The 14604-nt window shown below is 28.1% G+C and overlaps 1 protein-coding gene across 1 annotated transcript; it reads right to left on the bottom strand.

The window, feature by feature from the left end:
* Positions 1-1873: 1873 nt before the first annotated feature.
* Positions 1874-13139, bottom strand: LOC132927667 (cytochrome P450 4C1-like). The gene is made up of 12 exons (XM_060992249.1): positions 12959-13139; positions 12693-12802; positions 8915-9005; positions 7318-7506; positions 6978-7044; positions 6785-6911; positions 6587-6668; positions 6412-6518; positions 6241-6309; positions 4780-4948; positions 3917-4096; positions 1874-2448 (listed from the first exon to the last, which is right to left on the bottom strand). Exons 1-12 carry the CDS (start codon positions 13137-13139, stop codon positions 2246-2248), a joined length of 1575 nt encoding a protein of 524 aa, XP_060848232.1. The 3' UTR covers positions 1874-2245.
* Between the last annotated feature and the right edge of the window lie 1465 nt (positions 13140-14604).

The following is a 14604-nucleotide window of genomic DNA, read 5'->3' as shown; positions in this document are numbered from 1 at the left end:
TTCAATTAAAAGAAAAAGTTTAAATTCTTTTAGAATTTTTTTATTTTTTTACGTCCCTCGGTAAAAAAAACGTTGGTCACCACTGTCTTATAATAATAGTACTACATAGTACATGCTTATGTTGTGTGTCAATGACAATCAGACCATCAAAGTACATATCGAAATTATTGTATTATGAAAAGACTATTATAGTACCTGCTTTGTCATTCAATACTTTTTATTTAACTGTTATAATATTCTTTTAAATAATTGTAACTTATGTGGTTTGAAAATTTAAGACTAACTACGAATAATTGTGAAGGTATTGGTCATTTTCCGTTTCAAACGCTATGAATGTTACTATTATAGTCGCGGGACACCTTAACAATTATCATAAATCTGATTAATAAGTAACAAGTACAAGATAAAATTATATAAAAATCTCGTTCCGAGTTTATTGTAATATAATACTTTCAATCACGAGGATACAAAGTCAGCAAATCAAAACAATAACTAAAAAATATTATATTACAATAAATATTAGTAATTTTACCAAAGTGTTAACCCGAGATTATATTATAGTGTTTCTTCCTTTTATTTTTTTAACAATATTCGACTCGTGGCTGTATAGAAAAAATTGTATTGCATTTAAATAATATATTATATAGTATATATAAAATAAACAATGTAAACAATTTTTATCTAGTTACGTTTATAATTTAAGTACAAATAAAAACCTTATTATATTTGTATGGTATAGGTAGTAATTAATTGTATAAATAACTATTTCATCTCCAGAGTACAACCAAAGTTCGAATTTTGAGTAAAAACTATTTCAACTTTAGTTGTTAAAAGTTTTTTAAAATTATTTGAAGATTTGTTTACATTTGAAGGGTCTTTGAAGTTATTCCGTACTTTCAACTCTACCACAGTTAATATAGAATAATTCATAGTAAATATTTAAATAGGTACCTACCAATAGATTATACTCATTGATTGAAATTTTATACCGTAACTTATTAGTTGGTATAAATAATTTCAAGTAAAAATGTTTCATAATGTAATTTATTTTTTATTTTTATACAGTGCGTAATAATACCATAACCTACAATAAACATTATTTTACTAAATTATGTAACTATTGTTGATGTACTGTATAATATGTAAGCTTCTAAATTCTAAATTTATATGGATATATGATATGAGTATAAATATGTTACTTAAATCTAATTCCATAATTTTATTTATTAATTTAAAAAAATAATCATATTTTTATTATAGGGATATCGTGCTCTACGCTATACATACAATGAGCGAGTATTATTATATCGACTATTATATGCTTTAAAAATAATTTTAATAAATATATTATTGAAAATATTATTTTTGTTAAATTGTTATTCATAAATAATTAAATATTACAACTTTAAAAAACTACTCATTTGATTTAAAAAAAAACTATCCGCTAAAATATAATTTACTAGTTCATAATAATTCTCAATTGAAAATCAAAAGTTTATATCTCAACATATTATCTCAAAAATAAAAAAATATTTTAAACAAATTTAAAATATGGTCTGTAAGAATATTTAAAAATTCCAAAAAACAGATTTCGAATAACTATATAATTAAAAAAATAAAAATAAAAAGAGTGAATCACACTTGGTGAATCACATGTAGGTGTATACCAATTTCCTTAAACTTTTATGAGGATATTTTATTTTGTTTTTTACTTTTATTATATTTTTTATAATAGTATTCTAATTAGTAATGTAATTACTACAGCAAAAACATATAGTTTTTACATTTATTTTATAACATATTTAAACAAAGATGCATAATTAATAAGAATGATTCGACTTCAAGTACATAAAAATAAAAATAAAACGCTAAATAAGCAACATTTTTTATTTACATTTTAAATATTGTATTACACGACGCAATGAAATATTGTGTTTCTGCAGTTTTATTCTTCGCCATAGTCGTAATTTTTTTGTTACTTTAAAGTTTTGTTTTATTTTTAACTTAAATGTGAAAAAAAAACTAGGCATGGACCACTCAGTCCCGCGATAATTATCATCATTATTAAAATCACTGTTATTGGAAAGGAAAATAAAATATTGTCGTACAGCGATACGCGTAATGGGCCAGCTGCTTGTGAGAGAAAACGTTTCAAAGACGGTAGGTGTACAGTGGAAAGCAGTTGATTCGATTGCGTGCGGGTTTCGTAACATATTTTATACAGCTAGTGGCGATCTCTCCGTATTCATGTGACACGAATGTTGCGGCGCGCGTACGACGGTCTTCTGTCCCTCGACCGGACGGTGATCGGATATCCGCCGACTTTCCGTGTGAATGCGTCGTTCATTTTTATCCGAATGTCCGACAGTTTGATTTCCGTGTGCACGCTGAAGTTGCGCAACACATCGGAGATCATCAGCTTCATCGATATCATTGCGTACTTCATACCTATATTCAGACACGGAACAAACAGACCGAACAGTCAGCGCAATTCAAGTTTGGTTTGGACGCGAGACGCTTACTACGTATTATAAAAGATGTGCGCGCGAATGTTGTACGACTAGAGCACGGATTTGTATGCTATCTTTTTTTTCTTTTCATACTTTTGAATTTTCGTCGATAGACTTGCGAGTCGTTAATCATAGTAGACAGTAATTGCAAGCTTACGACAATCATTCATTTATTTATTTATTTTTGTTAATATTTATTGCATAAATGTAATCATATTATTTTTATAAGAATAAAAACAATAAATATTTTAAATTAATAATATTTTGTCGAACAGAAAATTCTAATAATGCATTTTGTCGTTTACGCGGGTTGTCTATTATTGTTTAGTAAACTATAAAATAAAAATAATATGATAATAATATAAAATAAAATAAATAAATAATTTATAATATAATATCAACTATATCGTTTTTAAAAAAAATTAAATTTTCTTGTTCATAATATTTACAAAATGTTTATAAATATGTATATAGCATAATATTTTTATGATTTTTACTGCATATTGTAATAATTTTAATGCATGAAAATCCATGCTCTAATTATGACTATTTTACATGTTTGTCTCGCGTCCATTTTATGTGAAGTTTCAGTTTAAAAAAAATAATAGTAAGAGAGATTAATATAGTTTACTGTTAGACAAAGTCATTAGATTGGCACCACAAAAATGATAAAGAGTAAAAATGTTGTATTTTTATTTTCTGTTTCATTAGTAAACTGATATTCAACGAGATCTACTTGAAAACGTACGTTACAAATACATAATGTTAATGTTATTTAAAACATATAATATGTATCATTAAAGTATGACAAAAAAAAATTTATTGGTTTATCAGTTTTCTCCTCATATATTATAATTGTTTATTATTTTCATTATTGATCTTGTTTACCTCCAAAAATATGGAAAAAAGCAAAAACTAATACTGAACGTTTTAAAAATGAGTCGTTTGAACGTTACAAATATAGACATGAATAACGGTCATTGATTAATAGAATCTAATACATAGAATATTAAGTCGTAATAAAAAAGATTAGAAAAAATGGGTTTCAACGTGACTTTACAAAATTATAGAAATACGCGTACTATACTATTGATTTTGGTGTTTTAAACATAACATCTCTACACCAGTTATAATTTATTAACGATCGACCAAAGACTTACAAAATTACAATATATTTAAAAATAAAAATATACCGACAGACGTCTCGCCAAAAACGCGCGCAGACATATAATTATTATTGTGCGAACGGGTACAACAGGTCTCGGGGCTACACGGGTTCAGTGCGAGCCGACGGGATTACCGTGATTTTGGGCCGTCGATTAAATACTTTGGCGAAATGTCGCGAGTGAAAAAACAAAAGTCGCCAAAAAGTTTTTGTAAGTTTTTCGCTGGTCGCGCACACTCACCTATGCATCCCCTCGGGCCGCCGCTGAACGCTATGTAACTGTACTTGTGCCGTTTGGCCACGTTCTCCAAGCTGAAGTTGTCCGGGTTGAACGCCTCGGGATTCGGGTACAGGTGCGGGCAGTGGTGCGTGACTATCGGCGATATCGTGACGCTGGCGCCCCTCGGCAGCACGTAGTTTGCTAGTATTATAATATAGTACGTATAGTTTAAATACGTATGTGTGTGTGTGTGTGTGTGTGTGTGTGTACATGATAAGTATGTGATGATAGGGTTGTGCTGATTATACACAGAGGGCATGGTGCGGGAAAAAAAATGTTCCATCGAAAGATCGTGATTGGAACGTGTGAATTTAATACAGTGAGACACTTCTAAAAAGCGATGAGCACTTCCAATTAAAATGATCTTTTTTTACAGAACAAACCGAATCCTCTAAATATTGGACACAATTTCATTATATACTTCCAAAATATATAATGAGGATAAGAAGCGAAAGCAATGGAGACGAGCGGCAAACTGTAGTTAACGGATTGAAAATGTGATAGATAGTTTTTGAAATTTTTTTATCATATAAAAAACGACTTCTTAAAATATTTTATTTTTTTGTATTTCGCTTTATACAACTTTTTTGACGTCATATATCAAAGCATTTAAGAACCCATTTGTGTTCTCCCGTCAGGCGTCCCCCCTTCCTAAGTCCAAAATTATGGCTAAAATTATTTTTATTTTCATATTCGATTTAAGAATAATTTTTTCGAGATAATATGAATAATCTTTAAAAGCTTGTTTGTCCGATAATATAAATTACACGACGTGAATTTATAAACAACGTCAGCAAAACGAGTGGCACATGTGTTATACTCACTGACTTTGATGTCTTCCACCAGCTGCCTTGTAAACACCGATATAGTCGGAAACATCCTCAGAGTTTCTTTGATCACCTGTTCCAAGTACACAAAGTTGGCTGTATCCTCGGGAGTCAAATCACGGTCACTGTCGCCCACCACATTGTAAATTTCGTCGTACACTTCGTCCTGAAAACACGCGAACGCACACGTTTTCCATATGTTTAAGAGTAAAAAAATTAAATAACAAACAAAAACCAACTCCTAACCAATAATCAGTGGTGACGAGTTTGGTTCAAAATACAAACAAAAAAAAAGGTTGTTTAACAACTAATACCCGAACCCACCCATCTCATCGTCCTTGACGGTCAAATGATCAAAAATCTCATTTCATTTGCATATTATATTAATTAATTAATCTATAACAGTGTTGTTAGTTGTCAGTATAATTTTTTTTTTTTCGTAATTGGTAAAATAAAGGTAACTCGGGGACATAATATCTTCAGGTTCAGAACTTTCCCTCTTAACGAATTCCTGGGTACGCATCTGTCATGGTTACATATTCATCATTTTATACATACAGTTTACAGCATTTAATTTTTATTTTTTATACCTAACCTAATCATTACACGTTTGGTTTTTCCGTTGATTTTTTAGAGCATTCTAAGCTGGTTGAGAAAATAACTGGCTAATAATTCTATAAAGTCAGCCCAAGTATTTTTAGATAAAAATGTTTTATCTGTACTCAGCTTGAATAAAAAAAAAAGAGCCTTGATCTTCTTATATCTAATTATGTATTACTTTACAGTATTTTTGAGAATAATCTGTTCATTGAACATTATCCAAAGTCCAGATAACACCGCCAGTTGGCTATTTTCATTATCCTCCAAATATTATTTCATACGATCGACTACAATTTATTGTGACGGTAAACAGCACGGGGAAATCGTTTAAAAATTCCAATAGGTACGAAAATATTATAATTGATTTTTCCCAATTTTGAATTATATTTAACAAATAATTACCAACGATAAAATATAGAGGTACCAATTTAATATTCTTAAATTAAATCACGTCAAGTTTATTATATTTTATCGGTAAAATTATCGGGTTGAGTTTACAATAAAAATTTAATCGCCATCCGAGTTTAAATTTGTCTAATAATTTTTGACATTATTTTGGAATTATTCACTGATTTAATAAATTAAATATATATTTAAGTATTTAACATTGGTTATAATACGTGAAGGTACATTATTTTTCTAAACCATATACAAACACAAATAACGATGAAAAACCAATCTCCCTTTTTTTTTTAAATGCGGTGCATAGTTTTTCGTTATTTTTCGAAATTTTTTTTTAAAAGAAAATGTCTAGCCGTTTGATTTGTCCACTCTTTGCCTATGATTATTATTACTCGTAATGGTGTTATTATAACTCGATCTTATGTGTAACCATACTACACTTATTGTTATACCTACCTGAATGTCTTGATGGATGGCCAACAACAAAAGACAGAAACATTCAGTGGTAGCGTTTGTGTCACTGCCCTTTAAACAGACATAATATAATGTTATGCGATTAAAGGTTTTAAACTTTCATCTTAAAAAAAAAGTTGCCAATCCAAATCATTCGACTAATATTATTATTACCGCGAACATCATCGTTATGACTTCGTCCCTGACATCGGCGTTCGTAAAATCGGGATCGTTTTCACTAGCCTCCAATAGCGTGTCAATAAAAGTTTTAAATTTGTTTTCTAAAAAACAAAATCGAATTAATTATTACAGTCGTTAATATTTTATTTTTATAGTTTTATTCATATACTTTTTTCATTCGTGAATTCTATATGATTCGATTCAGACTCGACTATTTTCGAACGGAAGTCGATTCTCTTTTCGTCGATCAACTATAGTACCGCAAACATAAAATTCAATGTGCATACATAATAATGTATAGGTGCCTAAGTACGTTTACATTATCGACGTAAATGTTTTAGGATAAATATCAATAGTCGTCACTTACTTGCAACGGGAGTTTGTTGATCAATTCCAATTTTTCCCCGAGACCGCTCATAGACCTGTAGATTGAAAAGAACAAGCTCGGGTAGAGATACGGTCTGTTGACGGTCTTCACGAGTTGGTCTGCTATCCTAAAACATTACGGTGCTCGTACAATAATTGGCTTGTCGTTACAGTCGTACATTTATCACACTTACGTTGTCATGAGGTCTAAAAATTCGGTTTTATTGTGTTTTTCGTTTATACGGTAATCCATTGCAGTTACTGCAACAAAAATAAAACGAAGTGAAATCTATTGTAGAGTCGTATACTTTTTATTCCATTCTGCGATGATAATAATAATAATAATAAAAACAAAAAAAATGATCAGTGTAACAACAACAACAACTTGCAAACATATAATATCCCGTAGATAGGAGGTAAGTAGATGGGTAGGGTTTTTACCTTAATAATATTATATACTTTATACATTATTATTATTACTATTATTATTAAGGTGTACGGTATAATAATATAAAATACTGTGTTTATACTTACGGCATATGGTATCGAAAGTAGTCGATATAATATAATCCCAGAGGTCAAATGGTTGTGTTGAGTTTATATTTTTTCGGAGATTTTTTACGAGTATTTTATTTTTCTCGTTGAAAACTGGATACAACTGCTCTAAAAACTTTACGTTGAACGCATACGATATGATGCGACGATGCTTTCGCCATCTGTCCACTGAAAACGATCGTTACACTAATTATAATTTGAAAGCGTTATATTTTTCTGTGCGTTGTGTCGTACAGTCTTATATTAAAATAATGCGAAATTTATGAATAGTTTAAAGAACGGCCAAACTCATAAACCAGGCAATGTGTACAAGAAATATTGAGAAGTTGGGAAAATTAACTAGTTTTTTTAATTCACCGAATTAATTATATTGAAATATTTAAATTTAAGTTAAAAGTTACAGATTACTTTTTTTTTATTATTTGTAAAAGTTATAAGTTAAACAGAAAAAAGTAACATAGCTTAATTAAAAATCAGGTTAATTTTTTTATTATTAACCAAATATTTACATCCCATGCCAAAACACGGTAAGAAAATTTGATAACAATATAGATAGGTAATATAGGTACACTAACCTAACAAAGATGGATAGTAAAAATAATATAAAATATAAGAAAAATTGACAAAACAAATAACAGAAATGTATAACACCCGAGATTAAAGACCCCTATTAAAGTATTAACTATAATTATTATAAGTTATTCGTTTTGATTTTTAAGCAATCACTGCAAAAACGACGAACTGGGTTGTTTATTATTGCATAGAGATTTGAAATTATAACTGTCTATGGAAAAATTGTATATAAATTTGTATTTATGTACGTTATTTTGATCCCTAATGAAATCCAGGTACATTTGACAATTAAATTGTTTACTTTTCAAAATGATAATAACTGCAATACATATTATTATACCTAATAATGTAAAATAATACCCATTCTGATTATTATTTTATTTTTTATATATATATTAAATAGGGTTTATATTTAGAAAACAATTAATATTTAATAGTAACTACGTATATACATTATACCAGAATAAAATTTAACTCGTTGTGTTATAGATAAGTTACTTTAGAAATCATAGTAACTGATTATACCTATGTAACTTGACTAGACTTTAATTTTGTTTAACCTGTTAACACCCAGCTTTGAGAATTATCAAACATAGACGTAATAATATTATCATCGTGAATAATACGGTCGAGTACGTATAATACCTACGTGACCAATCAAATGATCTGATTTCAACATAATAAATTAATAAATGATAATATCTACATTATTACTATAGTTGAGACGACGGGTTAAATTTGATTTTTAATCCAAAAACCTCATTTCTACTTTCCATAATACAAAACAAAACCATTATTATTATTAAAACATGACTACTTTACAATAAGCTCTGTTTGCGCTCTCCGTATGTATTCAAAACTCAAACATATCTGAATATCTCACAATATCGTTTTCATTTATTAATATTTATTTAATGATGATATAATAATATTACAGCCATATATGCTTAACACTTAAAATATTCTATGTTGAAATATGAAAATTAAAAACTAATGTAAATACCTGAAGCAGTTAACAAGCCTTCGCCGAGTAAACTTTTCAGGAACGAATAAAGTTGACCCTTTTCCAGTGCTCTTGAATTATTTAATACGATCTAAAATCATTGATAACATTATTATTATTATTATTATCGTTATAATTGTATAGGCTAATTATATATATAGTTATAAATAATTTAGTTGTTAAAATTATTTTTACTATTATTATTATTATTGCGACTCGTTAGTCGTTATGTGAGTTTAATAATATAATAACATACTAATACTATATGTCCTGAATGAGATCATACTTGCACAGAGACCAATTTTGACAGCGTAGTGAAAACACGCCGCCGCGCGCACAGGTCGGCCGCCAGGGTACTATCTAATTCTTATTGGAATATACTACGCACGTAACGTTCCATTATCGTGATCGAAGTATATTATAATATATGAGCTAAAACATGTATCATAATTCTAACTGCGAGCACCTCTGTATAATATCATATGTTTAATTTTCTTTTTTATAAGAAACGATAAACTATTGTTGTATAATATAGTGACATAAATATAGCAACAAAATTGCTATAGATAATAATATTATGTAACAATACTATTTATGCTCAAACAAAAGATCCAGAATAATTAGCCACGACAGCAATACGGACGAACGTTAAAATTAAAATATACAACCTTAAACTGTTCACAAGATATAGTGAATCAGATACGTCATTCCGACGGCCAGTCGCCTGTGCACTACAGTCCAACAAGCGGAAAAATAATAATAATGCTTTCTCGCCTTGCTCTACGTAAAATCCATAAGAAGAAATTATCACATCAACACCGACGAGTGTCATATGAAATTAAACATTATTAAAAATCCGATTTTAATACATCATATTATACTTAGTAAATACTATTAATTTATTTTGGTAGTAGTATTCGTTCTATGAGTTTTAACGTTTATTTATCACCCGTATTTACTATTTTCGAACAAAATATTATGGAACAATTTTAAAAATATATTTAAAAACAAAATTTAAAATATATTATTATAATATAATATACATATATATTATTTATATAAATACTTTGAATGAAAAAAAAATAAAATTCATATAATTAATTAAGTGCTGGGTATATTTAGGATGATATTTTAAGGATTGACTTATTTCCACTATTATTATTATTACTGTACTTTAATGTTAAATATTAATATTAATTGTAAAACCATACTCATGGGTTCATCGCCGAGATGAAAAAAAGAGACAAAAAAAAAAATAACTTTTTATCAATGGATAAACTTAGGTGAAATTTAAAACGAACTACGCTTCCTGCACTTCAATAATTGATAATCAAATTCCTTAAATTTATCGTGATCTAATCAAGCTAAAAATGAATATTTTTTTATATGAAACGTCACCAATTGGTCATAAATCATAATACTCATTTATTATTTTGATAAAAAAATAACTCTAAATCAATGTGCGAAGTAATTACGCTCGTAACTCGGTAATCGTAAAAATATAATAACCACGAATCAAAATGGATACTTTCTACCGTCACGATTTGAGCAATAAAATTATAATTTTAAATATATCGAAAAATATTTAGAGTGCAGTAAAAAGCCACTAACAGGTAAAGTCAAATAGTTTGTATCTGCTTTGTATTTACTTCCATTAAAGGTTTTTAATTATTTATGTAAATCCTTTATTAATCGGTGTGTTATTATAGTATTAACTGTATTTACAAATAATATAACTACTCGAATTTCAATCTACTCTCATACAAGCGTAACTTTGTAGCAGTGGGGTAGAAACGCTTGGAGGGCAATAAGCCAATAAGTAACGATATAGCTCCGAAAACAAAAATACGACGAACCCTATATCAAATTTGTGTTTATTGCAATATTGAAACTAACCACGAAATCCGACCACAGTATGTAATGATTAATATGTGCTGCCATTCTCAGTAATGAAGCTTATAGCTCACAAATTTAAAAACTTTCTGTCCTAATTTGAGCGATTGACCGCCAAAATCTGTCATTGGTAAGAAAAATAATTTGAAAATAATAAAACTCGAAATAAATGGTTCATGATTCGCGTTTTCTGAAAAATGTTGTTTAAGTCTTTTAAGATTTCATGTACTATAGGTAACAAGTTGTTTACAATACAATTTTTTTTATTAATTTATCGAGGAGTTTTTTCGTAAAAATAACCATATTTCCTTAATTCACTCCCTGATATTTTTTAAATACACTGTTTAAAGTTTAAAATTTTTACCTTTCAAAAGCACAAACTAGATTTAATTTTTTCTTAAAACCACTGTCAAAGTTTCAGATCAAAGCATCATTTAGGCTACTTATTGTGTATAATATAGAAACCAAAAAAACACACATCATTAGATCAATTTATGCATCACCCCGTTCTGAATCTTAAACATAACTATTTGATGAAATTCTTTAAAAATATCATATAAATAGTAAAAAAAAAAAATTATTTTATGAAATTATAAATTAAGTACTAAAATAAAATAATTTAATATTTTAATGATGACGTGATTAACAAAACGTATACATAAAATTCTAGGTATAGCTGAAATTCTCCCTGATATGATGTTAACAATTTACTATAGGAATGCATTGCGTTAAATAAACAATAATTTTTCTTGAAATAAAACTAATAACTATGTAAATATAATATAGGAACCAACCTAATATAATACGTATTTATCACTATACACACGAATACTCACTGAAAAATGAAGAATAAGTACAATATGGCTCAACACATATTTGTTTTATTATTTGAGGTCCAGTGTCGGTAATAAAAACGAATGAAGAATTGAAAAACCAAATTATTTATTTATCATAAATCCAATTTGCTTAGTTCAAAATCTACCAAAAATACATCGCTCTCATTCAGTGGCGTAAACCTTAGGTCCCAAAGGGTCGCGCTTATACCACTCTAAATAGTGTTTTCTTACAATATAAAAAAATACACGGCGGAATACCTAAATAAATCAAAATTTAAAAGCCAAACAAAACAAATAAACGTGTTTGACTAATAATTTTCGAGATTGTCTTAAAAGAAATTAGAATATAATTATAATTTATAATAGACGTAAAAATTTATAAAAATCAATAATAATATTTAAGAGCGTTAAACAAGTATTTTTTAACCCGCCTAGCTAGTATATAATATTGTGTACCTAGTAGGAATTATTAATAACATAATATTTTATTTTGAATTTTCATTTGGCATATTATTTTATAGTTCATTGTAGAACTTATAATTTCATGAAAGCATGCGATGATTGAAAATTTAAATCGTTGATTTCTTCCAAAATCTCATCGAACTTGTACGATTATGGAATTAACAAATAAATGTTAAAACACCGATCAAAGACTATATAATATTTTCATCCAAACCTTATTGTAAATAATATAATATTAATAATACATAACATTATATTACATATTATATTAAATTACATAGTATTCCGCGTGATACTCCAACCAATATATTATGTTATTATAATCATAAACTAACGGCCGTGTCAAAGATTTAGGTGAATTTATGCAGTGCCTATTTGAACTATGTACATTACAAACAGATATCACAATTTAAACACTCGCTACGATATTAATCGAAAAGCGGTTTTTTTTTCGATTGCCTATTCTAAAATAAAAACACATTCTACTAAATTTGTTCAAATGGTACTGTAATAGAATTGATTTTAGACATCGTCGAATAGACGTTTTCCGCTGTTTTTTATCCGATAAAAATGATCGTACGACATACTTGTATATCCTCCGGTTTGACGACGCTAACGTAATGGATTGGACCTATCCACGTCCCCACTGGCTCGTAATTGTATTGTTCGGCGTTCTCTTTGAGTTTTGCTATCGTCTCTAAAGAAACAATTCAAATAGTATTACTTATAAGCACCACATTTCTGTACGACGTGAATTTTTCTTCTGTTCGAAATCGTCTAATAAGCCAACGGCGGCAACCGATTACGACGATGAAGTTATTATTATTATTATTATTATGGTAGTAGTGCTAACCATCGTACGTATGTGTAAACATAGAAGTGGTTCCGATCAATGGATAGGACGGTGGTCCGGGAAGTTTTCCGGCTAAATCCAAAAAATATCGATGCTTCCATCTCCAATGAAACCACAGAGCCAATATTAACACGACCGACGTATAGATTATCAGCTCGGGCGATGACAATTTACCGTACATCTAGAATTAAAAATGTGGTGTTAATTTGGATTGCGTCGTTTTTTTCTCGAGCTTAAACATTGTAAATGAGCAGTCGAATTTAAACACAAGATTTAAAAATTATTAACTAATCCTCGTCGTTAAAAATTGGCCACTTTAATATCGTTAGTTAGAGCTAAAAATAGTCAATATTAATTCGCGTTATTAAAAGAATATAATTCTTAAATAAATTATAACGTAAATTGTTTGTTCTTTAAAACCCTCGAGTTAACGTTAAATATAATTATATTATAATTCTTTTCTGGTTACCGTAAAATCGTTACTGCTTTGAGTTTGTATTTATAACGAACCAACTTAATTTTTTGAAGCGTTTGTGACAAAAGTGTTAAAATACTACAGACACGTTTTAATCAAGATGCTAAATATGTTGAATGAAATTATTGTGTTAAATTATTATTTTTAAGAAATTAAATAATATTTAGTTTTTTGATGTACCTAGTAAATGGTATAATTTAAAATATATTTTTCATTGTTTTCTATATTTACGTTTTATTTAATTTGTAAATCATTAGCAATAAAATGTTCTCAATAATATAACTTACATATATTTATTAGGCAACTTAAAAAATGAAAATTATATAAAAACAATTTATAATTTCGTCCTATTTACGATAAAATATAAAATATATTATTTAATTTAAATAACGGAGGATGTGTGTATATATAGAAAATGAATTTGTACATATTTAAACGAGTTAACTGTGTTTAAAACTATTACATTTATTATGTTAAAATACAATTCATTATAGTTAAAATATTTAAATAACATGACGTGATCGCTTCCTAACGTTTATCTTAGTTTTTCGAACATAAGAATTAGATAGTGTTTGTTGATATAAGTCAGTAATACTAATAATAATATGTTTCATTACTTACAATGTGTTTTCGTGTCAACCTATCACTATTAAAAATACTGAAAGACTATAGAGTAAATTACATTCTTTTAGAACATTTCTATAGCCCCAACAAATATAAAAGTGTCAAGGATGACAATGACAAAAACATACATCAAATTTTATGTGAAAAGATATATTTTTTTTTTTTTGCTTACAATACACAATTTACGATGCGAAATGTAATTATGTTTATTTATACATTAGAAACGCATCCAATGGTAAAATATTAAAATGTTGTTAAAATCATTATTAAATTATTCGTCAATTAAAACCATATATAATGTATGCATTAAACACCTTGAAAAATTTCTATTAATTCATAATCTTGACGACAAATCCCATTATGTTTTGAACAAAACTACCATCTATAATATCCATACGGTCAGACATCGAACGGATATAATAATTTAATTTCTCAATCATTATTGTATTATTATAATCTTATACTTTCCGATTACCTATGCAGCAAACATAGCTTTCATAAAGTAAAAAAATAATACTCTCAGAAATACGTGTACACTGAAGATAAA

The sequence above is a fragment of the Rhopalosiphum padi genome, chromosome 3 (genome assembly GCF_020882245.1).
Source record: "Rhopalosiphum padi isolate XX-2018 chromosome 3, ASM2088224v1, whole genome shotgun sequence".
Taxonomy (NCBI): Eukaryota; Metazoa; Arthropoda; class Insecta; order Hemiptera; family Aphididae; genus Rhopalosiphum; species Rhopalosiphum padi.
The sequence above is the reverse complement of the archived record's forward strand: the minus strand, read 5'-3'. Positions and strand labels throughout refer to the sequence as shown.

Bases quoted from the DNA above. Each gene is read 5' to 3' on its own strand.
- LOC132927667 (XM_060992249.1), bottom strand. From the start codon at position 13,139: ATGTACGGTAAATTGTCATCGCCCGAGCTGATAATCTATACGTCGGTC. The intron at 6,669-6,784 runs GTAAGTGACGAC...GCGGTACTATAG, and splicing joins TCAACAAACTCCCGTTGCAA to TTGATCGACGAAAAGAGAAT. The intron at 4,097-4,779 runs GTGAGTATAACA...TTATAATACTAG, and splicing joins GGTGGAAGACATCAAAGTCA to CAAACTACGTGCTGCCGAGG.